At 48.8% G+C, this 26818-nt stretch overlaps 1 protein-coding gene across 1 annotated transcript in view; it reads right to left on the reverse strand.

Annotated features, from left to right (window-relative positions):
* Positions 1–26818, reverse strand: part of SMG1 (SMG1 nonsense mediated mRNA decay associated PI3K related kinase) — a 2768248-nt gene that overhangs the window by 1273930 nt on the left and 1467500 nt on the right. The window contains exon 44 of the mRNA XM_069647131.1: positions 5798–5907. Within this exon, the coding sequence (XP_069503232.1) occupies positions 5798–5907 (110 nt within the window). The remainder of the gene's footprint in view (positions 1–5797; positions 5908–26818) is intronic.

Raw genomic sequence — 26818 nt, forward strand, 5'->3', positions numbered from 1 at the left:
CCTTAGAAGCACCCGTCCGAAAGCCGCGTCGGATTTAGAGCCGGCGTCCAAACAGTAGTGCTTACAAAAAGCCAAAGAGGTGGCCCTGGTGGCCGCCCTGCGGATGACCTGCCAGGGGAACTGCCGCTGGAAGGCGACGGGCATGGCCTTGGCTCTGACAGCGTGGGCGTGCATGTTAGCTGGAAGTGGTTTGTGCTGCCCCTCCTAGCCCTCCCTGATGGCCGAAACCATCCACCTTGCTTTAGAGGCCTTGGATACCCGATAACCGGGCCTTGACCCCACCCCCGAAGGTGACAGACCATCAGACTTGCGGAAGCCCATGGTCCTGTCCAGATAGAATTTCAGAGCGTGTCTGATATAAGACAGTGCAAGACCCTTAGCACCTCGTCCTTAAGATTAGCAAAGAAGGTAGGTAAGACTATCCCCTCATTCAGATGGAAAGCAGAGACTACTTTGGGTAGGAACGCGGGGTGCGTTCTCAGGACAACCTTATCCTTGTGAAAGGTAGTGTAGGGCTCTGATGCCACCAGTGCTGCATCTCGCTGACTTTGCAGAGCAGAAGTGAGACCCACCAACAGAGCTGTTTTAATGGTGACCAGTCTGATGTCCGCGGACGCCATTGATTTGAAGGGTTTGTGCGCTAGTGTGCCCAACACTACATTGAGATCCCACACCAGCCTGGGGAGGCACGCCAGATGTCGTTTGACCACCGGGTTGGAGGAGAAGACTTCCTCCTCGGAATTCCTGTAGGCAACAATGGCTGCCAAGTAAGTGCGGCATGTATCTACCTGCACCCTTGAGTGAGGTGTGCAGAAAAGGAGAGCACATCGTCCAATGTGCAAGTAAGGGGGTCGATCTCTTTAGAGTCTGCCCAATAACAGAACCTAGTCCATTTACTCTTGTACTGGGTCCCAGTAGCCTTGCTCCTAGCGTCTTTAATGATTTCCAGGTTAGTCTGAGAGAGGCTCAGGTGCTTTAGTATGACCTGCTCAGGTACCAAGCTGCGAGTGCTAATTTCTGTGGACCGGGATGGATGACTCTGCCCTCCTGCTGCTAGTGGAGGGGAGCTTGGCCCAGCAGTAGGTGAATGGGGGGGCCTGTCCAAGAGGATGAGGCGCTCTGAGAACCATGGCCTGGCCAGCCACCATGGAGCTATCAGGATGACGCGGAGGTGACACGATTCCCTTATCTTGCAGATCATCCTGTGGACCAGTGGTGTGGGCGGAAATGCATACGCTGTCATGCCATTCCATTGTATTTGGAGTGCGTCGCCCAGAAAGCCGGGGCACAGCCCCTGCCAGGAGGCAAACTGTTGGCACTTCCTGTTGGCCCAGGAGGCGAAGAGATCCACCTGAGGATGCCCCCATGTGCGGAGGATCCTGTGCAGAAGATCCTGAGCAGAACCTGATCGTTCAACTGCCATTTCGTAATTGTCTGCTCACAGTCTGCCGAGTCTGTCCGCTTCCAAGTTGGACACCCGCAGGAGGTGAATGGCAATCAGTAGATGTTATTCTCCACGGCCCATTCCCACATGCTGACCGCTAGGCTGCACAGTGGAGGGGACCTGGTGCCACCCTGCTTGTTGACATAGTACATGCTGGTGGAGTTGTCCGTCTGGATGAGGATGACCTTGCCCTCGATGCGCGGGAGGAAAGCTTTGAGAGCTAGCCAGATAGCTTTCAGCTCCAGCCAAATGATATGAGACTCCTGCTCCTGACAGGACCAGACTCCAAGGACACTGTGGTTGTCCAGGGTGGACCCCTAGCCTTCTAGGGAGGAAACTGTTGTGATCTTGACTTGAGGGGTCAGTTGCCGGAAGGGTTTGCCAGTCCTCGGGTTGCAGTCCATGAACCACCAATTGAGGTCCGAGTGGAGGGATGTAGGAATGCTGGCAAGCTCCTCTTGGGAGCCCCGCTCCTGATTCCATGAGGCTGCGAAGTGCAGTTGTAATCTCCTCACCCCGAGTCTAGTGTGCAGTACGTCCAGCAAAACTGCCACAATGATCCCCAAGAGATGCTGCTACCACCAGGCCGAGGTCACCTCTCAGCTGATGAAGTGATTTTGCAACCCCCCCCCTTGACTGCCCTGATCTTGTCCTCCGAGGGGAACACACTCTCGGAGCTCGTGTCCCATACGAGGCCCAGAAAAGCCAGGCTCTGAGTAGGCTGCAGCTGCAATTTCTTGTGGTTGATGGAAAATCCCAGCTCGTGCAGAGTGGCCATAAGCGAGGAGGTGGTGTGATGAACCGCCTCCGGAGATCTTGCCCTGATGAGCCAGTCGTCGAGGTATGGGTATACGTGGTGGCCCTGGGCCCTGGAGGAGGGGCACCACTCCATTCATTAGTCTGGTAAATACCCTGGGGGCTTATTTGAGGCCAAAGGGTAGCACCTTGTATTGGAAATGGCAGCCCATGATCCCGAACCGCAGAAAGTAGGGTGAGGCTGCCAAATAGGGATGTGTAGATAAGCGACCTTCGAGATCCAGGGAGCACATCCAGTCTCCCCTGCACAGTGTCTCCGCTATGAGTGCTGGCGTAACCATCTTGAATTTTGAAGAGGGATGGAGAGGTTGAGGGTGTATAGGTCCAACACAACTCTCAGGCCAGCCTGGTTGTTCTTTTGAATGGCGAAAATCCTGGAGTAGAAGTCCAAGCCTCTCTGGGAGGTTGGGACTTCTTCCACTGCCTGGCTCTGGACGAGCGACCAAATTTCAGCCAACAGAGTTGCTGTCCCAATCAGTGGGAGTGGAGGGGCGGGAGGTATAGGTAGACGGTACCCCATGGATACAACAGAAAGGATCAAGGGGTCCGCAAACCTCTGGTGCCAAAACTGTGCGTGAAGGGCAAGCCTGCCCCCACCGGAGAAACGTGGACCCGAAGGGGCGAGCCATGACTTCTTTCCCTCTGAGGCTGTTGCAGAGGAGGGGGACTGAAAAAAAGCCCTTGCTCCACCCCTTTTGTTGTTTGCGCCGGTGCTGACTCGGAGAATGGTCAGGCTGTCTAGACCTCTGTTCTTGGAAGCCCCGGAACCTGCCTGACTGGGTGTACGGCTTGGCCGTGGCCTTCGTAAGGATAAAGACTTTGCAGTTGGGAACTGTTTGTCTTTTTATCTAGTTCCTCATTGGTGGTAGAGTGAAAGAGGTCGCCACCCTCGAATGGAAGGTCCAATATCTGTTCCAAGACGTCAGGGTTGAATTTAGTAGCCCGGAGCCAGGCCGACCCTCTCATGTCCGTGGCAATGACTATGGCCCGGCCAGAGGTGTCGTTGTGGGCAAGGTGGACTCAATGATGTCCTGTGCCACCAATTTGGCCTCTGCCAGCCCAGTCTTTAAGCGTGCCTGGCAGTGCGCCGGACGTTCTGGAAGGAAGTCCGCTATTTCCCACCAAAGCCTCTGGTTAACTGCTGCCAGCATGGCATTCGCGTTGGATTGACAAACATGAAGGGAGGCATTGTAATACAGCTTTTTCCGGTAAGCCTTCAAGATACTCTCCTCATTGCCTAGCAGTGCTGAGGATGTTGCAGAGGAAAATTGAAGCTTTGAGTAGAGTGACGCAGCAACGATCACCGAAGAGTATGGTTGAGGGTGCGCCAAAAGCAAGAGAGGATTCCCCCTCCATCTGCCTATACTTGGCGTCGAGGTGCCGATTGACAGGCTGGGCCGAGTGGGGCTTAATCCATCCCTTTTTGGCCAGAGCGACTACGTCCTTCTGCATCGGAATCCCTGTTCTAGCTGGGGGGGCATAGAGTGAGGACTTTGGCTAGAACCCCTGCCTTTGGTTGCTCGACCTCGGGTTGTGGAAGCCCCAAGTACTCTGCCAAACCGGCAAGTCATTCATGGAAGACCTTGGCCAACGACGGTGTATCAGGGCCCTCCTCCTCATCAGTGTCCACTAGGGTGTCTGGCTGGTCCGGAGGTGGCAGAGGAGTGCTGGGTGCCGAGGGCTGCAGTGTTGGAACCAGAGCCAGTGGCTGTGGTGGAGGCTGTTGCAGAGCCACCTGAACTGTGGGAGGCAGAGGTGCCGGAATTGAAGGAGCCGGCAAGGGCTGCAGTGGCTGCATCAGGGCCTGTGGTGCTGGAGCCATAGGAGGGATGACTATGGGCACAGGCGGAGGGGCCAGAGGGACCATGTCCCTGATGACCTCCCGAAAGGATGGACCCCATTTGAGGAGATCTCACAAGAGTGAGGAACTTTTCAAAAGATCTGACCTCATAGGCCGGTGGGGCAGCATGTGATGTTGACGGGGTAGCGGGCGGCTACTGGGGCCGGTGCATACTCTGTCTAGATGATTGCGTGGTAAACCTGCCCAGCTGATGGATAAGCAGTAGGCTGCGTTAGTGGTTGACACCAGTACCACCTTTTAACTCGTTCACTTACCTGCTCGGCTGCAAGGGGCGGTATCGGACAAGCGGCCGAATTGTCTGGCGCAGCGGCCATCTTGTCAAGTTGCATGCCACGTGCTGAAGTCGTGGTGCTTGGCTCACTGGGTCCGGCCTCCTCCAGGACTCTTGGCGGTGGAGCAGGAGACCTACTCTGCACTTCAAGATGGGTCCTGGTAGACTTAGTGTCCTCGGCAGGTTCGCCGTTAGTGCTGCGTGCAGGCGCCCTCTCGGACATCGGGCCGGTACTAGGGCATAGTAAAACCCAGTAACAGAAACTTGCGGTTCCTCAGCACTGTTTCCAGAGGGATCTGATGACCCCTAGACCTGTCGGCCGGTACCTGAACTAGTCTTGGTACCCGTGCTGGTGAGAGAACCTGATAGGTTCCTCCCGCTCGGGTGTTTCCTTGGGAAGGAGTCGCCCTTGCGAGGCACGCTGGAAAAAAGCAGCCCTACCTTGGGCCTTGACTTATGTCTGACGAATTCCTTCAAGTCCTCTGGAGGAGACTTCTCGAAGAGCTCCCTCCACCGAGCTAGCTTGTTCTTGAGAGCATGCAGTGTAAGCGCGTTGCACACGGTACAACCCTCCCAGCCGTGGTCATGGCCAAGGCAGCGGAGGCAAAGAGCGTGGGGATCGGACGTGGGGAAAACCCCCTCGCCAGCTGGACATCTGCTGAATTCGACAAGCGCCGGGGAGGAGCGTGGCACCAGAGGACCGATTACCTGATTGATAAAAAGAATACAAAAAAAAACAAAGAAAGTATCTGGGGAAGAGCGCATGGTATTACAAGGCCGAAGCCAAACCCAGGAGCGCTGGTGAAATCTGCCTGTTATAGTCGATGCAGAAAAGGGGACTGGGGAGTGGCGCCGGTGGGCAGAGTCAGGGGAGCGCATGCTCCAGGGCTGCAACCCCGCGCAAATCTAAATTTAAAGGGGAACATTATTTTTTTCTGGTGAAAAAGGTTTTGTCTCCTGTTCTAGCGAGGGACGGCCCATGCAGTATGGAGGAAAGGGGAGGTAAGAGTATCAGTATTTACAAGTAATAGGCATATAATACATCAATTTCCAAAGTTTAAAGTTAAATCGTCAACTATTTGCCGCCACCCCCTTCTGCACTCTTAATTAATACCCTTTCTCACAAGAACAATTCAGCAGATTATTATCTGAGAAGCAAGCAATTTAGGGGCGCTGTGGAAGTGAGAGAAACATAGAATAGAAGAAATGTAATCAAATCATGCAGAAAGGTTGACATTTCAACTTTCTAATCCCAGACTTAAAAAGAGACAGAATTGACAATGCAGTTTTGTTTCCTCCCTGCAAGAAAGCGGTGAGAGGCATGTTAAAATGGGGCATGGCATTATTCAAGAACAAAACTGACTGATTCACAACACACTAAAATAACATTAACACGGATTGTTACCTGCTCACAGGAAAGTCTGAAAACCCCTTCCACTCCTGTCACACCAAGTGCAGTTTCAATATTGTGGGTCATCCGGAATGGAACCTTTTCTGGTACGCGCAGGCTCTTTCCTATCAGGAAAAAAGAAAAGAAAAGAAAAATAAGAATTTTCACCTTGGCAGGCGATTCTAGCTCCGCATGGCTGGGCAATCCGATCAGATTATGAAAGCGATGACTTGCCTTTGATTGTTCACCCCTGAACATATGTTGAGTGGAATCAGTCAGTTTAACAAATAGAGTGCATAGAATTTGAAGTTGATTCAACTTAAATAGAGGACCAGGGACAGGTGGAGCAATTGAAGGCCACAATACAACTCCTAACCATGCACACGAACTGTCTTGATCAGTTTGCCATGAGAAAGTTGTGTAATGGTCGGATGGGACTAAACATCAATCGAAACAGAAGTGTAGGAAGGTTTAAGTTCTTACCTTTAACTCTTGTTCTCCAGCATGGGTCTGGCATGGATTCACATGCTCATGATTATTCCCAGTTAGTCTGGTAAAAGAAAAAAGTGTTTCACTTTAGCTTTAAAACTGTATTTCTCCTCTAAATCAATCGCTGTCCTCTGGGTCATACAGACCGGACCCAATGAAAGTCAAACCCTAAACTCCTGTAGCAGCTGGGCTAGGCTATGTGAAGTTCTTGTCGTGCGACAGGAGGAATGCTGAGGCACTGGTCTTAAAATTGTAAAGTGTGCCCTTGCTGAAGAACATCAAGCACCCATTTGTCTGGACTGTGGGGAACTGTTGCCACTGATCGACAGTTTGATAGTCGGCCTCCCACTAGGGTGCGGAAGAGGGTGTGCAGGTCCTGGGACGGTTCAGGCCTGTTTCGCCATCTGCATCCTGGATGGGGGGTAGAGGGGGGTTGTGGGGGGAAGTTGTAAGGCAGGGTAATGACGCAGGGTGCCACTGTTGTAGGCCCGGGAGCAACCCCTATAAGCATCCTGTGTGGTGGAGCACGAGGGCTGACGATAGCGGTTGGTGTAACCCTTGGACGATCTGGAGACTCTACCCTTCAGGGAATGAAAGGACGGTCTTCTCTGCTGCAGGGTTCCCAGATAGCACACCGTCTCTGTGTGGATCTTGATGGCCTGAAGAGTGTCATTGACTGCTTTGCCAAACAGATTGTCCCCATCAAACGGCATGTCAATGACTTTGGTCTGTACATCGGTGGAGAAATTCGTGGCCTTCATCCAACCCTGGTGTCGGAGAGCCACACCACCCCCGCCCCCATCTGGCAGGAGCCAGAGTCCGTTAAGTCGAGAGTGACAGTGATGGCGTGGTTGGAAGCCACCTAATCTTCCTGTGAAAGGGCCAAGGCTTTGGCCTTTTTGTCATTGGAGAGGAAGTCAAGGATGGGACCCCAGCTTGTACCACAGTCCCCTGTCATACCTTGACAGGAGGGCAAGGACGTTGGTGGCTTTGATGGTGGAAGCAGCTGTGGTGATTATGCGTTTCCCTGCAGCATCAAGCTTCTTGTCTTCCTGGACCGGAGGCACCATGGACAACGAAGAGGGGTTGGAGGACCTCTTGCCGTCAGCAGCCGATACCACGGAGTCCAGAGAAGGCAGAGACCAGAGGCACCTGAGAGCCAAACCTGAAACTATTTCTCCTCCAACCGCTCACACTTAGCAGGCATGGTAGTTGGAGCCTTCATGACTGCCAAGCAATCGTCGCATATGTCATCCAATAAAGGGGCCGATATAATGGTCTTTTTAGCAGATTCCTGACAGTTAAAAAGGAAGCCCTCCTCTTCTGGCACCTGGTGTCATGCTTCCGCAACTCCGCCTCTGGGTGCCGCTGTCTTCAGACCTGTGGGGTGTTTTCTACCATCTTCAAAGAAGCCCCTAAAATCATTATTTGCCATTTCCTTCCCGAAATCTGTATTTCCAAAAACATGGACTTCAATTCCCATAATGCAACTTACGGCAGTTCTCATTTCCTGGTTATTCTTATGTATTGGTGTTGGAACCACAATCCCCAGAAGCCCTGGAGCTCAGTGCTACTTTTACCTTCCAGGGACCAGAGAGGGTGGAGGCAGATTACCTTCAGGTGTGCTGCTCCAGGTGCTGCTAATTACCTTGCTTCAGCACAGGGCAGTATTTAAGCAGCTGCCTGCAGGAGCACAGGTCTCTGGCATAGAGTTCGCTCCCAGGCCTTTTTGCCTTAAGCCACGCTATTCTGCTGTTTCCTGTTGCTGTCAGATCCTGCCCCTGTTCCAGTGCCCGGTGCTCCCTGCCTGGCAGCCCTGCCACTTATCTGCCTTCTGTCCTGCTCCTCTGGACTCCATGCCTTGCAGCCTGCTACTCGGTTGCTGTCATTGTTCCCTGTCTGCAGGGCCTTGCTCTCTACCTCCTATTATCTGGCTCCCTGCCTGCTGTTCCTTCTTCCTTTCCTTCAGCTTGTGTGTCCTGGCTTCGGCTTCCAAGTTCCAGTCCTGTGTTTCCTTGTAGCCATCTTCTGTCCTGCCCTGGCTATTCCAGTCCAGATTTACAGTTCCCGATTACCGGTCAGCAGTTCCAGTCTCGTGTATTATTGCAAATAGATTTTCTACTTGCTTTTCCCCCTTCTAAACCATGCTTAGTTGACTTCCAAGTGTTGTCTAGTTATTTATGTTACTGTTCTTGCCCTCACTTGTGCTTCTGTTATTTCTTTGTTCAGAGTTTGGCTGCAGGGTTCCCCAGCAGGCATCTCTGCCCCTTCCTTTGTCTTGTTTTACTTGTAGTCTATAGTGAATTAAATATAACAGTGTGTTGCATTCTGTTCCCTCCAAGGACATCCGCTGTAGGTTCCGACTGGACCCATACTGGCTTGTCTCGTGTGAATACACTCCTTGTTTGTGCCCTAGGGTTCAGACACGGAAGCCACTCCTGCTTCCCCTTTCCATGCGCTTGCAAGGAGTGATGCCTGTAAAAGTAACTTACACATGGGCATTGAGCTTCCCTTATATCTGTGGGCAGTCTCTAGTCCAATCTGTGTATACACCCCTACAGGGATTCCTCATCGTTTGTCCACTGCATGTTTTCCATCCCTTTTTGTTCACTATTGAGATTCTGCCTTTCTTCCTGTTCCGTCGTTCTGAATTACCTTGCCTATTCTTAATTCATCTTTAGCTTCTGGCTATGTGCGCTTACCTGCCCCCTTACATCAGCACAGCCACCTGCCTTGGTGCCCTGCGCAACTTATGACACCAGATTGAAGAGATTGGCGGCTTTCGCAATGGCGTGGAAAAAAACAAACAATTTCGTCAGGAGGAGAGGCTATGGTGGGCACATCGACATGTGGAGGTTCAGATATCAGGGGTAAGGACTCTTGGCTGGACTAGGCATAGGAGCAGTGGGCAGCCGCTGCTGAATTTCAGTTACCAGTGTGGCAGGCTGGTTAGAATGCCCAAGGACATGTTCCTTGGCACAGGTGTAGCCGGTACAGCCGGAGCAGGAACTGGGCCCAAGCCCAGGAGGGCTAAATGGATGGGAAGGCTCATGGGTTGGTGCCGCCCTCATGAGGCATGGATAGAATGGAAATGGGTTCCTCATGGCCCCCTTGCTAATCCGAATAAAAATTCCTATTCAGAATTGGTGTAGCTGGCTGGTGACTTCCTGGGGGATCTCATAGGGATCGGACAGCCTTGGTGGACGTGGGCAGGAAGTCCAGGAGTTGGAGGTATGTCTCTCACTATATCAAAGTCCTTCAGGAAAGAGGCTAAGACAGGGGCCTGCGGCACAGTAATAGGAGCGGTCGTCGACGGGATTGTCATAGGGTCCACTGACGGGGGTCTAGGCGGCAGAGAGACCCTGGCCGTGGTGACCATTGCAGAGGTAAAGGCGACGGTCGTCTATTAACCTTTCGGCGCAGCGGCAGTTGAAGGAAGACTATTTTGCGAAATGCTGTTCGTCGACGGGTCAACAGCTTTGATGAAGTTGTTGACTATGGTGGAACCAGCAATGAGTCCTTAGAATATCTGTTCTTTGACGACGAGCCCAGAAATTTCCTTCAGAAATTTCCTTGCGGACGGAGGTAACCCACCAGCCGGCTGGCAACAGATGACCGACCCTTCTCAGAACTTGGTTCGCAGCCGAGTTGACCGTTGACGAGAAAGTCGATAAAACGTAGGATTTCACCTTTTTTGGGATTTTCGTAGAGATCGTTTCCTCAGGGGACCTCCACCTCTTACAAGCGGGAGTAAAATCAGTGGACCTGCCAGCCCTGGAAGAGGCAGGACTACTCCCCGAGGCCACATCAGAGGCCTTCACTTCCTCAATCCATGCCACAAAACTCCAGTGGTGGTCCTTCCGAGTCTTCAACAAAAAGAATTGCCAGATTAAGCATCTGTCCGCATTGTGGTCGAGATGAAGACAGTAAATGCACTTGAGGTGCTGATCCTCTATGAAGATATTCTTCAGGATGCAGCTTTCAAAGGACCTACAGAGGCTTTTCTTTGTGGTATCCACTATGGTCTAGGTCCAAACCTGGGCCTGTGGCACCACGAGCTGAAGATCTGGAATTAAGATATTCGCCGACAACGGGTCCCAGCTGCCGGTAGTTGCAACGCCACGGTTGACAATGAAGTGATGGAGAATTTCTTCAAAAAACAGCAAAAAACAAATTATTTTCGAGTAGCGAAGCATGATAACTCCCAACACTAGAAACATGCAGTACAATCTGCAGCTGGCCACCAGGGGTGGCGCTTGGGAGGACAAGTATCCTTGGCTGGGGCCAGTATGACCCAAAGGACACAGATAGGCTATAGAGGAGACAAGCAGTTTAAGTTTAAAACTAAACTGCTTTCTTTTGCCAAGGATTCCCAGCCTGACGGTAAATATTCATGAGCATGTGAATCCATGAAAGACCCCATGCTGGAGAACATAAAGTACATAGATGGATTCTATTCTTTGCTGTGACTCAATTTCCTGCCAGACACCAAAAGAAACCCCCTCAGATTCAGAAAAGCAAAGCAGTAGTGTCTGAACAGGGTGCCCACCAATTGTTTCCAAAAACTCTTTCAATGGCTTTGACACAGAGCAGCCTGGCTTAGCTCCTAGGAGGGTATGGGCAAGCATCAAGTTATAATTTGGCCTGCACCCGTACAAATACACTGCTCATAATATGCTGGAAATAAATATGTATACACACACTAAGTATCTATAAAAGGAAAAAAAGAAACAGTCAAATAAGTGATTAGGTAAGTGACCACAGTAAGTATAGATGTCTCAAAATGTGGGGCTGCCCCCCCTAGTGGGGCCCAAAGGATCTCTAGTGGGGGTGTGAGGCTCTTCAAAAAGGGAGTATGGTAACCGCATTTTATAGAAAATATGAGCAGATATGGCATCTCTGGGGGCCCCAGCAACAATATATCCATTCAAGGGGCAGGCTTAGCAACAATATTTATACTGAAGGGGGCTCAGCATAAACATGTTTGAATATCACTGGTATAGAGTAAAAGCAGTAATGTAATGATTCCCAGTACCTCAGTGAAAAATAGACGCTAACAGAGAAGCAGTACATAACTTGTAGGTTATTACAGTAGGGTGAAACCAAAGTCAAAATAATTAGGAAGGCATAATAGGGCAACAATCAGGTTAAGAAAAATGCAGAAAAGTACTTTATCATTACACATACACCCACAAACTCACATTAGATGCAGCTGTACATAATTTAGCCATACTAATAAATACATTAGAAGTGGCCTCCCATGACTGTCAGAGTTCATTCAAAAATCTATAGAAAAATCACCAATACGATTTAAAAAAGAAACAGCTCCAAAGAGTACTTGGGTAAAATGCCCAACCCAATAGTTTGCGCAGTAAAAGGGTAATGTTCGTTAAATTGTACTTATGATGAATAGCTGTAGGAGAAATGGAAACCCCTCAGGTGGAGTCTTGGGAGTTACACTCCACAGCTCGATAACATTAGCGCAGGTGGCTAATGGCTGCAGAGTGAGGGACTTCTGATAATACATATCTAGTCCACTGGGTCTGAGAAACCACTTGATGAGGTGACCTTCAGTGAGAAGAGCAGCACAGCATTTATAGAGCAAGGATAAGGGGTCCCAGCAAGGGTCTCACAGGATAAAGGGACGATCAAGGTAGCAGTAATGGTCCCACGATGAAGGACAACTGCAGGATGAGCAGCGGCAGAACAGCAGCAGCTACTCAGAGTTCCAGGAGTAAGTAAAGATTTTCTTTTTACAAGCTTACCTCTATTAACATCAATGGAACCCTGACATTTTGCTATTGTTTGTCCTGAATTTAGGAGGCAAGTAAAGCATTTTGATTGGCTTAAATTGCTTAGCTCATCTGTTTTAGGGCCACTGGCAATGCCCCAAGGCCACCAGAGCAGGGGGACCCAGTCTCCCTTTCTGAAATTCCTTCTGGTTTTTCAGTCGGCACGCATCACCTTAAAATCAAGTGCAGCAGGGGGTACTTTGCAAACCTTTTCCATTTTGTAAATGTTTGTTACTTTTAGGATCTGCACAAGACGGGTTGGTGGTAGTAGATCATTTTCTACAGTGCCTTTTCAAATTTTGGATGTATGCACTTTTGCATTTGACTGCATAATGACACTTCAAGTACCATACACTCAAAATGGCTGACCCACGGATGTTCTGTCCAGTCTGTTGGCAATTGTATCCCATGGCCTTCTTCATATGTTCTCATGTCAGGAAATGCTATAAAAAGAAAGCTCTTTCCCAGGCGTTGCCTTGGCATTCCATGGCAAAACAGAAGTGTGTGTACACATGGGTGGATGTGGGGGCTGGGACTGTTTGGTCCAATCCACACTGTGGCAAGGGGGGGGGGGGGATATATGTTGGTGTGCAGATGTGGGATAAGAGGCTGCCCAGGATTGGACAGCCCTTGCAGTTGGAATTACGCACAGCCTTCCATTGGAGGGCTGGGGAAGACTGGGGCTCAACTCTAAAATAAAAGGAGGACTTCCTGCAGCCATTCTTCACATTGTCGGTTAAGCCAAGAATACTACAAAGAATTGTACCCAGCGGAAAACCTGTGGCCTGCCATTGAAAACTTACAGTATTGCCTCCAATCAAGTGCAGTTTCTCTGGACAGACCTTCTGAAGACCAACGACCTTTGGGCTAGTGAGACCAATTAGCCTCAACCTCTGCACATGGACCCTGCCCTCTGGAGCCTTTCAAAGTGTCCCAGTACTGTCCTCTGGGCTGACCAGCTCCTTCCAGGGCACTTGCAGTTCACAGATTGCAGATCTGTGTTTCGACCTGGGATTCTGCACACCCCTAGCTTGTGGGCCAAGAACACTTCTCCTGCCATTGCTACTCTTCAACTTAAAGAGGGGCCCTTCAGGACCAAGTTCCATGTATTCGCCACGAGTCACCTACCGTCGCTTGAGTGCAATGATCATCGCGGCTGCCAGCCTTCTTTGTGTCCAGAGAGTCTGACGTTGTGCCTCCTCCAGCATCAGGAACCACCCCACCGGAGCTTGGAACTGCTGCTTAGCCAGACCCAATCTAGACACTGAAAGAGACCAAGTCCTGGACCCACTGCAACAGGACCAAGTAATCAGAGGATGGGAGGCAGAGGGTATGGGGGCGGAGGGGGCGGTTGAGCCGGCACATCTATTCTTTCACTCCTCTGCTGCCATTGGGTAGCATGAGAGCAAAGTCATAATCCTACCTCTCCCTTGCCCGGCCGCGATTGGTTTATTTCAGGCCAAGGATATCCTCTTGGCTTTCCCTAGTATGGTGGGATGGGGGGAGGGAGGGAGGACCCCTAAACTCTGGTACTTTGCTTTGTTTCCTTAGAACACTTAACAGCCTCTTGGCATTGCCTGCACTTATTCTTCACTGTAAAAGCCTATTGCCTCGCTAAAGAACTCACCTTGGGGTTAGTAGCTCTGAAGGGCACTAGGTCCACTCACGTTATCAGGGAAGGACTTCTGAAGTGCTAGGGATCTCATTTTATTAGGCAGGGTAACCATTTTATTTATTTCTTTGTACATTTTTATCATTTTCAGAAAAGAGTAACAAAAACATCAACAGATAACATTTTCAAGAAGGCCGGACATCAATATTAACAGTTTATAAGTTTATCAAGAATTAAACTAATTACTAAAGAAAAACACCCAAACGTATAGATGGGTAAACATCAACTCTAACCAGAACAGCATTCACCAAACTCATTATCGTGAACCATATAACTCATTAAAGGGTGACCAGAGATCCAGATTAACACTCTTGATTTTTTCTATGGTACATATATTTTTCAAAGTCTGACAATAACTGCATATCATTGACCCAATTCTCTATTTGTGGCTTTTTCCTGGTTTTCCACAACTTTAAAATTAGTTTTACCGCCATCATCAAAGCCTTATCAATCCAACATCTGTATGTTTTAGCAGTCCCACATCGTCCTTTGTCAGATGGGAGAATTACCGATATCGGTGTTCTTGGAAGACTTAAAGACATTACAGTGTCCAGCCTATCGAATACTCCCCGCCCTCTACCAGAAGCGACAAGATCTAGAACAATTCCATACATATGGACAATAGTCCCTCTCACTCCCACATCCCCAACATATTTCATTGTCAAGGAGGTCAAACCTATGATTACGCACAGGTGTCCAATACGAAAAACACAACATTTTTTGGTGAACAAGTATCAGATTCAGATCCAATTTGCTCCTATAACCTGCCTGCAGAATATTACCCCACACTCACTCCGAAATTGCATCCTGTAACTCATTTTCCCATTTATCTTTCAATTTGCTCCATGACCCAACAATAGCATCATCCAACGGCATCAGAATCATATAGTTTGAGACAGAACGTGGTGACAACTCAAGTAGTGCACATCCTGCCGGTTTCCTTTCCAGTGGGTTTGACATCAAGCTCATTCTTTGTTGAACAAGCGTACTTATTTCCATAAAATTAGTCAACTCCCTTTTTTCCCCAAACCCAATTTCCTCTGAAGTTCCAAAAAGGAAACCACATGACCCCCTTGTACTAAGTCCCCTACCCTCAGGATACCCTTCAGAACCCAACTAGGCCAATATAGCATTTTGTTCACCAACTGGATCCCTGGATTACCCAGAAGAGGAGCATTATAATGTAAATACATATTCTGGCCACTATCAGTCATCCATTTAACTAAAGTCGTGCGAGTCACATCTATGGTAGGTAGTTATTTCGCTTTGAAGGAACTCTTCCTATTGAGTAAATATTATCCAAATCTAATGGATGAAACACCTCCCTTTCAATTGTTAAGCAACTCGGCTCATATTTATCAATGGACACCATACAATGAGCAGCCTTCTTCAAAATAAAGCTCCTATAGTAACCATTTTATAAGGCAGGGTAATTGTGCTACATATACTGTTTCTTAATTTACTATAATGTACAACTGTTAGTGAAGTTTTTAATTGTAATGACTTCACATCATACAGATTTTACTAATCTTCCTGACTGAATTGTTTTCACCGTTATAAAAGTAAAGTGTTGGTTTCTCTAGTTAGACCTCTGTTGGGGAGAATTCTCTGTAAAGGCTAATTGCCCAAACCTAGTGAGTCGATTTTTGGGGTTTATTTTTTTCTCCTGCTAAGAGTGAGACTCTTAACTCCCACTCTTAGACATGATTTGAGGTGTTCCTTTGTCTTTCCATGTGTTTTATGGGCTATGGGGTCTTTTACTCCATAGGGTTTCATGTGTTTTTGATGTGGGTTACACAGCACCCTCCGTGCCGTAACCCAGGGGCGTCGTAGCGACCCCCAAACAGACTCCATACCCTGGGAGTGACTGTCTCCCAGGGCATGTAAAGTCACCATTGGCTTTACTAGTCCCAAATTATGAACAGAAACCAGTACAAACCATCATATTGTGGACGTACTGGTCGGGGCAATTCGATTGCCCCGGGGTCTGTTCGAGGGGGCATGTCTCCGTCCCCCCCTGATCGAGTTTTGGCTGGTGGCAGTGGATACTACTTTTTATATTCGACCGCGAATATATCTCTATGGGATTTTCCCATTGTTCGAGGCTACCAACGTTAATTATTCAATTCCTATAGCCTCGAACATACCGCTGGTTTAGTTATTTAATATTAATTCACCGGTTGGTATTTTTTGCCAGAACTCGATTCTAAAATGGCGTGTGCGTTCTCTTCTGTGACTCCAACCCAAGTCGAGCCCTTTGTTCCACTTTTTGGCGGGCTTCTCCACAGAAGCCTCCAAAAGTGGTGCCACTCTGTCTGGGTACCAGAGGGGGTGTGGGAGGGGTTTTAGGCACCCTGGACTGAGTTGCCTTGGCAACTCAAGTCGCACTCTTGTGTGATTGGTCAAAGTGGTGAGCCGGCCGGCTCACCACTTAGCATGTTTGATTGACAGCTAGGCTGAATGAATGGGGGTTTGCTGCATAAAAGCAGGGCTTTGGTGACTGGAACTTCAGAAGTTGCCACAGTACCTAAGAATCCGAGGAGGCAGAAGCTGAGACGACCTGCAACGACACCACCGGTGGAGCCCTGCTGAACCGTCTCACCACTTTTCCCCGACGACAAAGGAGATCTCCAGCCCGGAGAGTCTTCTTCCTTTGACTGGTGGGGATAACCAGTTTTGCCTTCTTTTCGCCTTCCTGGAGCACCTCGTGGCCGCCTTGCCTGTGCCAAGCACCCCAGCAACCGGAATACCACGGTTTACCACTACCGCGAGTAGAAGGGTAGTACCTTTTAACCGAAGAACTCTGCGGCTGGTTTCTTCCCTGGCAGTGCAATGACCTTCATCTTTCCTCCACGTCGAGACCTGCTCTTCCTCTGGATGAAACACCGACTTGCAACCGCTGCCAGGAACAACTGCCCCCGCTGGAGCTTCCTTCACACTTAAGGTACTGTGTCCCGCCTGGCTTCCCTTGCGACAGATCGTTCGGGGTGACAGTAAAGCCTCGACATTCTAATCTGGGCTGGCCTGGGACAACCTAGCTAACTTTTCCTGACTTTAATTTCATTATTTGTGTGCGAACTATCCGCAGACTCTTTGGGCATAACCCCACTGTGTGAACCTGGACCCTTTCTGCTTGCTCTCCCCAAGAGTGGGCCTTGCAATTGACTTCCTTGCTCTCCAGTAGAACTCTGCCTATCCTGCCTGACTGTGGTTCTTTAAAAAGTATTGAAATTTGTGTGCTTCCATAACTCTGCCTTTTCCCCTCCCTTTTTAATAACTTATTAGCGTGCCATCTTATGTTAAGCGCTCACCTCTGTCTGCAAATAAGTGGTGTTTCTCATTAAGACTTGTCTAATAAGTAATTAGGGTTGTATATATATAATAGTGACTGTGTGCTGAATTTACTTACCTCTTTGTGCTAGGTGTGTCTTTAAATAATATATACTTTTACACCAAAGCTCTGGTCAGTGATTGCTTGTGCTACTGTATCTCTGTACCTATTGTGTATACTCTATATACTGCCTAACTCTTCTTGAGGGAAGTCTGACTGGTCAGCCGTAGCTACCAAGTGAATCTGTGTGGTACAGACTGCTACCAAGTGGGTTTACTGCCAAACACCTGTAATCTTAAATCTTTTACAGTGGTCCCTAAGGGAACTGCACAGGTTTCTGCCTAACAACCTCCTTAGTAAATGTATATGGTATTAGTATAGTGTTAATACTTACATATTGATCTAATTGCATAGTGTGTATCCCAGCAGAGCCATCGAACCGGAGGAATGGAGCCACATTTGATCCCGAACGCACAAAAGCTCAAAATGCACGACAAACAAAGAAGGGGCATTTAAAGTGTGCTACAGATGGTACCGCACCCCGGTGATCCTGAACAAATGCAACCCAGCTATCCCCCCACAATGCTGGAGAGGATGCCCTGACCTGGGCTTGCTGTTCCACCTCTTCTGGTCATGCCCGAAAGCCACCCAATTCTGGTAGAACGTCTTAGAACAAATCAAATTAATAACAGGCCTCACGATTCCATGGGACTCGGGAATTCTTCTTCTTGGAGAGACAGGGGGGTGGGTGGGGGAAGGCCAATTCCCACTAATAGGCCGCATGTCAGACCTATGCTCTCACTTCCTAACAGCCGTGAAGATCTCAATTGCCAGACTTTGGAAAGACCCTGAAGGCCCAGCTATGCAAATGTGGTGGTCCAAGTGCTGGGAAATAATTGCGGCGGATAAAATCACAGCCGTCAGATTTGGCAATAAACCCAAGTTCGACCAGACCTGGGCTACTTTCCTGGACTAAACACAACAATTCCCTGGAGTGGCGAGACAACCCCCTACCCTTCGCTGGATGGGGAACCAAGATTGAAAGGACAAGCTGAAGTGTGCGAAGTAGCGGGTCAACACAGCTAGAGCAGAAACTTAAGCACACACAAAATTAATGGTGTTGGGAGAAATCCTGTGAAAAAACTGAGTGTATTGGAATAGATAAGACGAAATTTGTTGGTCACTGTGTTATGAATTTTTTTTTGTTGTGTCCTGAAGAAAGCCTTAACCTATTGCCCATGGTTTGAAAAACTTAAAAAAAGGCTGTTTGTACTCACTAGCAAGGCTGGAAACGGATCTTTACTGTCGACACTTTCATTTGGGGGCCATTTGTATACATATAAAAAAACGATTTCTCAAACAAGTCACTCTCTGGTTACTAACATCACCTCTATTCTTTTTTTAAAGTGATTTAAAGCACTCAAAACAAGAAATTATGATGAAACAACCACATCAGGTTGTATGCTGTACATGTGCTTTGTATGTGTTTTAGATTGTTGCATTGACCTTTTGGTCAGCTTTTTTATGATGTGTTATATTGAATAAACTTTTGTATATAATTTCATACACTTGACCACTCCATCCTTGATATTTGCTTGATAAAATGGTATAATCACTCTTTTTGTTAATTTCTGTCTCCAACCTATTGTGCAATATCTATAGGTAACTATTTGGGGCTTTTCTGTTTTTTATGTCAGTAATGTCCTCTCCCAATTTAGCCCCCTACACAAAAAAGAGGACCCCCCCTATGTATGTACATGATAATAAGCATCCTGAAAGTCCAGTGACAGACTTGAAAGGTCTTGAATGATGCCTGAAGGATCGGAGAAATGTCACCATTTTTAACTTCCTTCCAGAGGAATTTGTTTAGGAGCCTCAAGTCTAAGATGGGACACATACCCACATCCTTTTTGGGAATAAGAAACTAGGGGGGCGAGAGGGGGGAGGGACCACCCCTTGGCTCATTCTTCCCCAGGGACAAGCTCTATCAGTTGACGTTCCTGAAAAAAGGTACAATTGCTGAGGGAGTCGGCGATGGTGTTCTTGACTCCTGCTAGGTGAAAAGGAATGAGAAACATCCATTGGGTGATGGCCCAGTGCCACAAGTCCTGCACCTCTCTGGGTACTGGTGCCCCCCTGCTTCCTGATGTAGAACATCGTGGTGGTATTGTCCGTGAAGACCCTCACCACATTGTCCTTGAGGGACGGAACAACTTGAGTGCCCAGAACACTGCCCGTAATGCCAGGACTTTAATGTGGAGACACCTTTCCTCCGGCTGCCACAGGCCTCTGGCGTGGAAACGTACGGTGTGGACTCCCCAGCCCTCCAGGAAAGCATCCGTGGTGACCATTTCCTGGTATTGGGGACCCTGGAAATTCATGCCCTCAGCGATGTTGGAGCGCACGCTCCACCACCATATCACTCAACGGAACTCCTCGCAGAGAACAAACCTGTCCGTGAAGCTTCCGGACACCTGTATCCACCAAGCAACCAGGAATTCCTGGAGGGGTCGCATCCGCAACCTGCAGAGTATGATCAGGAAGATACACAACAACATCATGCCGAGCAGCGACTTGATGGCCCCACTCTGTGGCAATCTTCAGTGCCAACAGCTGTTGCGCACCTTGCCCAAAATGGCTGCGATCCACTCTTCTGAGGGGGCCGCCAGGCAGGAGACCCTGTTGAGACTGGACCCCAGGAACAGAGCATCCTGCGATGGAATCAAGCAGGGTTTCGGATAATTCACCGAGAATCCCAGATCTGCCAGCAGCCGGACCGTCCATTCTGTGTGGTAGACATGATTTCCCTAGACTTGGCCCAGATGAGCTGTTCGTCGAGGTACGGTTACACATGGATCCCTTGCAGACGTAGATGGGCCACCACTGGTGCCAGGCACTTCGTAAACACCCTGGGTGCAGAATTCAGTCTGCTGGGAAGGGCCATGAATTGGTAGTGTTTTCTCTGTACGACAAAGGGCAGGATCTGCCGATGCTTCTCATGAATCAGGACGTGGAAATAAGCATTCTATAGATCCAGCGACGTCAGAAAGTCCCCTTCCTCCAGTAGGCTGAGCATGTGCTACAACGTGACTATCCTGAATTTTTGGCACTTGAACTGGTTTAGTCGCCGCAGATCGATAATGGGCCTCCAGCCCCAGGTCTTCTGTTTTTACAAAGACGTATCTGGAACCTGCTCTATCGCCCCTTTTCTTAGCATGGCCCATAAATCCTGCAGGAGCTGAGGGATGTGCTGCTCCCGTCGGGCCACCGGTGGTATCCGCGGACACTTCTGCTGGAATTCTAGAGTGTGTCTGTGGGCGAGAGCGTACAGCACCCATCGATCTGTGGAGATCATCTTCCACTCGCTGACGAAGCCTGCAAGCCGGCTTCCCACTGGGGTGCATGGGTGGTGGGGCCCGACGTCCTGGCCGGTTCAATCCTGCTACGAGGCCTGCGTACTGCCTTGGGAGTGACGACGACAGCCACCTCCGAAAGCCTTACAATGACCGCTGTAGGTCTTCTGGGTCGTGGAACAGGAGGGTTGATGGGAAGGGGATGATCTGCCGCCGAAAACCTTTCGCGATCTTCTGGATTTGCCTCCTGAGGCACGAAAGGAAGGGCGATGTTGCCGAAGTGTGCCTAGAGCTCAGGCCGTCAGTGTCAGTCTTGATGGCTTGCAACGATTCATCAACAGTCTTTCCAAAGATATTGTTGTCGTCAAATGGCATGTCCAGTACTCTTGTCTGAACTTCCTGCCGAAAGTTGGTGGCTTTCAACCAGCCACGATAACTGAGGCAGACACTTACACCTCTGGCGGAATCCCGTGTCTGTGATGTCAAGGGCCACGGAGATGGCATGGTCTGATGCCACTTCACCCTCCTGGAGGATCTCCAGCCCCTTGACCTGCTTGTCCTCGGGGAGGAATTCCAGAATCAGGGCTATCTTGTACCACAGCTCCCTGTCGTACCTGGCCAGGATTGCAAGAGCATTTGTTGCCTTGAACGTCGTGGATGCCGAGTAGATCACCTTTCGGCCCATGGCGTCCAACTTCTTCCCCTTGCTGTACGGGGAACGTAGGCTGAAGACTATGGATTTGAGAACTTCTTCCTCGCAGCCGCCAAGACGACAGTCTGGGGAAGGATGCGATCAAAGGCACTTGGGTGCGGACTCCAGCACCCAGTACTTCTTCTCCAACCTGTCTCTTTTCGCCGGGGTTGAGGCAGGATTTCTCATCAGCACCAGGCCCTCATCCCAAACGTCGAGGAGAGGCACTTCCAGAATGGTCTTCCTTTTAGCCTCTAGGCACTTGCCTCTTCTGGTGTCAGCTGGAAGAGCTCAGACACGCGAGCCACCATGGAGTGGATTGATCCCACTTCGTCCGGTTGATAAGCTCTCGGTAGCGTGGTAACGCTGCTGTCGTCCGTGTCTGTCCACGTATCCCTAGGGGGGGTATGTGAGGCAGTTGATGAAGCAGTGTGGGGTGCTGCTTCCTCTTCTTCGCCGGGGTCGGCCCGGTGTCACCTGGGCCGGGGGTGCCATAGGCATCCTCTTCTGTATATCTGACACCAGCGTGTGGAGAGTGGACAGGATGGGAGGGGGAGTGGGCTTGCTGGGCCCAGGCCTACATCAGTATCGGCTCCAGCGTCATAGTCGGCCCCCTCGACGATTTCACTGTTGTCGTCCTCAGCGTTTCGGCCGTCGTTCACCACGTCCTCCAGTCCGAAAAAGAAATATCTGTGCCCTGGAGTACAGTAGAGGCCTCCTCTGCCACCCTCCTCATCGCACGACGTGCTTGCGCTGCGACCACAACGGAAACGGACTCGCAGTGCTTGGACCCCACGGATGGGGCAACCTGGAAGGACTTAGAAGCCCGCTTCTCGGACCGGCCAGTCCTGGGTGAGGCATGCCCCCGTTTGCTGCACAGGGTAGAGGCCTTGGCGTTGAGAACCACATCCAGTCTACTGTGTCGATCCTTGATGGTGTGTTTGGTGAATACAAGGCAAATTGCGCAATCCACTTCCTTGTGATCCGGATGGACACAGTAGAGGCATTGGAAGTGTTTATCTTCCACAAACACATTCCTCAACCTGCAGCTGGAGCAGAGCTTGAAGCGAGTTGTAGGCCCCATGAGCTTGTGGAATCTTTAAACTTGTAACTCAACGATTCTTGTCCTTGAGGGGTGACGGAAGACGCAGACAAAAGGATCCCTGCTTGCCAGTAAAAAAAAGAAAATTTATCGAAAAAACCTCCAAACCGCAGAAAAGCACTCAAAGCAAAACACGAGGAAACTTGAAAGTGTGGTAAAAATCTGAAGATGGCTGCCAGAGGAGGGGCTTAGGGAGAGGGCAGTCATTGGCTGGGGGCAGTAGGACCCAAAGCTCAGTGATTGGTTAATAGGAGAAAGACAGTAAGTGAAAGTGAAACTGTTTTCTTTTACCAAGGATTCCCGGCCGGACGACGGGGAATATTAATGAGCATGTGAATCCATGCCAGAGCCCATGCTGAAGAACTATGAAGATCTCTGCAAGGATCTCTACTTCATTGTGGTACCAAATATGGGTGTTGCCCCTACAGTGTGAGGTCGCCAGAGGAAACTAGAGATGACTGGCAGTGCTTGCCTTTTAATCCACAACCGAAAAGCCCTCACAGCGACAACTGTGAGGCAGGTCTTCCACCTGCGATTTACTGTTGCCTGGTACTGTTATTACTATCCTAGATGTCCGGAGGTCTGAGATTCCTTATATCTCTAACAGCTGCCTCCCCATTGGTTTTGCAATGGGTGTAAAGGACTGCTTACCTTAGCGTCCTCTCCCCATTAGGTTTGCATTGGGCGCAAAGTCCTGCTTACCTTGGCGCTATCCGGGAAGGCCCAGAATGGTGTTGACCAGGACAGTACTTCAGTGGGTCATCCTGGAGAACCCCAGGGGTGGGAGCTGCTCCTACTTGCACTGGAAAATAATGTTATACTTTTAAGTCCCTATTTTGCATGTTTCATTGGCTGTGCATTAACTAACTTCAGTACCTTTCCGGCACTAGCTAAGTGGGCCCTCATGGGTTACTCCCCTATACCCTCAGGAACCTTTTGGGACATCTAAAAGACTACAAGAGACGTGGCACTTGCTAGCGTTGGACTTTTTAAATTTAGTATATGATTCTTGTGTCTTATAATTATACAGCCTATGTATTACGCTGTGCTTAACATAGTATCTTCCTACTTTGATGAATGCATTTACGGTTTGGCTACTTGCTTTTGATTCTAAAGTAGTGTGTAACATGCAGTGGGTTATCCGAGTTGTATATATGTACTCAAGGTTTTTTTTTACTTATCTTGAAATATTTAAAGCGTGCCTTAGTATAATATTGTAAAAAAGGAGTCTTTATAACTAAACTGTGTGGGCCCTTTCCTTTTCAGTTCTGCTAAGGGTCAACTGTTTTACACAACAGTGCACCTTCCTCAACAGTTTAACTTTGCTACGAGAGTGGTTTTGCTCAACTGGGTTTCTGAATAACCTTGCTAATCGTAGCTTGGCTTTTCAAAGTCCTTCCCCTAACACAGGCTCTAAAAAAGTGGATAGAAGATGTGAAAGTGGACGACAGCTGTTGCACTGCTAATGCCAACAATTTAGCTGTCGCTCTGGAGACCTTGAATTTCTCAAATGAGTCGTCCGCCTTAGCGCTCAAAAGTGGACCCCATTGAAGAGCATATCAAGTAGTTTTTCTTGAAAGTTGGGTGCAAAACCAGACGTCTTCACCCACAAGTGATTCCTTACCACTGAGGCTGTGCCCATGGGCTGGGTCACGCAATCTGCCTTGCTTGCTTGTAAGGCTTGACACGCAGTATGCTTACAGTAGGCTAACACATTAAAGCCATCCCTTATCTCACCCTTTGGCAGGTGCTCTACAACTTTGCACAGATCCGGGAATATTTTGCAAATGAACAAGATATATTGATGGCTTTAGGAGCCACACTCCCAGCCTAAAGTATCTTTTTAACAAAGGCATCTAATTTTTGCTCTCATTAACAGTTGATTGTTGTAAACGTATCAGACCTGCCCATGCAGTGGCCGGCTGGATCACAAAGATTTCTGGGATCATGTGCTTTGACAGGTCAATTGGTCCCAATTGAGTCAGTTTGTTTCATTGCCAGTTTTTGGTCTATAGTGCAAGAGGAGAAAGGGTGTTGCCACAGCTCCAATAGAAGGTCAGCAAACGGAGGGCTGACTGGGAGCATGTCCCCTTTTGAGGGCTCTCATCCAAAATACCTCTTAACTATATCCTGAGGGTGAGACCAGACCCTCCACAACCTTTTCCATGGTCCTTCTAAAGGGGATATTTCAATGCCTGTGTGCGACATATGTACAAGTCTGCTTGACGCCCAGGCCACTGGCATCTTTAAGGTCCAACCACAGCTCTCTGAAATCCAATTTGTCCATGACAAATTACTTGGAGATGTATTCCTAGGAAGTTTCCATCGGCTCAAACCCAAAAAGAACTGTTGGTACATCACCTACATGATTTTGAAATAGCACGCCCTAGACAGCAGAGTGAAAAGAAACTGAGATGCTTTGAAAAAGGTAGGAAATTGCCAACCTTAACAGACACAGATGATCATTGCTTCTGTCTGTATGAAGGCATTTGAGAATATCTGAAGTATTTGTTGCCTAAAGGTAGCCCACTGTTCCACAGTGGACAAAGTGGTAGGGCACGCTACCTTAATACCAGACTAGTCTGAGGAATCGTATTCACCTCCAGTGCAAAAAAGGATGAATGGCACAAACTGGTCCTGAAGTGGGACCTTTTTCAGTGGTATTTGTGGCTTCACGCTTGAACGAGGGATCTTTTGCTGGCGTTGGGTGGTCCATCTCACACCCCTCTTCCAAGAGGGTCTTCTGTGGCTGACAGTGGTCGTCAAGGGCCACCTGTGCTGCATGTTCACATAGGGCCATCAGGTCAATTGCCTTAGAGGAATCGCAGTCTACAAGCTAAACACCAGATACAGCTATTATGTGGGTCAGTAATGGACATGTTCGATTTATAAGGTCCATGCAGTATTTTGAACCAGAGTCAAACCCGGCATAATGAGAAATTCGATTTTCTGCTAGTGAAAAAAGAAAATTCTGGTGCCAGCTGATGCAACCTATGAAGTATACAGGATGACGAATCTGTGGGAGGACGGAGTTCATTAGAAACACTGTTTATTCAGAGCATTTACAAGATTGGGGCAAAGCAATGCTAAAACATAACTGGTGGCATAACTTCTCACCTAACACCCTTATGTCCGAAGTACTGTCCTGTTCTCCTAGGTAGCCAATCGGGCAGGGTGTTTCACAAACTCACTGCCATTTCTGGGGTTTTAAGATGTGCGCTGCGTGTTCCTGTGACTGTGCTTGTGCACTCTTTTTTCTGTGGAGCCTGTGAACTGCCAAGAGTCTTTCTACTCTTTCTGCTGCCTGGAAGCAGAGCTTAAAACCTCCAGAACACTCAGAGCGAGGTGTGCGCTGTGTGGTCCGTGTTCCCATGGTCACTGTGGTCTAGTGGTTTTGAGGTGTGGCTGATTTGGATCATCTCGGATCAGAAACAGGTTGTCACCTTCGATTTGATCCTTATTATAAAGGTACGCCTTAACTTGCATATTACTATGCATGGGTTACACAGCGGGAAACATTTGGGGTCGACATCCGAGCCGACAGAGCCGCTTGATGTTGATTGTAAGGCAGTCCCTCCTCCTCCTATGCTAGTGGGTGCTCAGCCCTGTAAACTCAGATCAATCAAGTGCTTTCTTGCAGCCATGGTTGAACCTATCTGCACCTAATGACAGGGGGATTGTGGGGGGGGGGGGGTCGTCTCTTTCGGCTGCGACATGAAGTATTGGTGCCTTGAAACCTAATAAAGGAATTTGCTCCCTTACCCACGCTGACCCAGATGATTTACGGGATTGCCTAGACTCTAATATCGGATGTTTAATTTCTGGTATTATCACCCATGAAGTGGCAAAAAGGGTTTGCCTCTCTTTAGGGGTCTCTACACAGCTGCAACAAAGATCATTTTCCTGCCCAAATCGCAAACTGGAGCAGGTCCAGCTATTTAGATCAACTCAGATCTTTACATCAGTGCCTTTTTGTCGGGATGAGGGTTCCCCCTTGCACTTCTTAAGCTCTATGAACCGCGCAGAGGTTTTTTGATCAACCTTTTCAAATTACTCCTCTCCCAAGCCCCAAAAGTCGCCCAAGCATTCCCACGATCATCATTTTCTGCAACTCATGTGCCTCTGGACACACAAGCTATTGATGCCTTTTCTTTCCCCGTGTTGACTCGGATCCCTGACTCAATAGACAGAGGTCATGATGTAACAGTTCGAACTACGTGAGGTTTGCGCTGTATTAAAGGGCATAGTAGATTACCTGCACTGCCTGTTTCCTTCCCCTCCAAATAAATGTATTGATTTATTTATTTTTCCATAGTTTAGAGAAATTCCCACCCTTCATTTATTAACATCTTAAGACATAACCCAAATCTTTTTCCTTTATTTTGGACGGGTGCATATGGTTAAAGTGGGTTTTTACTCTTCATTGATTAAAAACTTGGTCATATCAGAATCAGAAAGTCTTGTTAAAGCTGGGTTATCAATTTTCCGAAGATTGGGCTGTATCGTCGCAATTACCAATTGCAAACAGAGATGGTGGATCTAGGTGTAATCCCAGGGAACCCTTGATTATTAATGTTAAATTGGATGCAACTAAAATTAAGGGGAC

This window comes from Ambystoma mexicanum, chromosome 2q, assembly GCF_040938575.1.
Source record: "Ambystoma mexicanum isolate Mex_15411 chromosome 2q, UKY_AmexF1_1, whole genome shotgun sequence".
In the NCBI taxonomy this organism is placed as follows: domain Eukaryota; kingdom Metazoa; phylum Chordata; class Amphibia; order Caudata; family Ambystomatidae; genus Ambystoma; species Ambystoma mexicanum.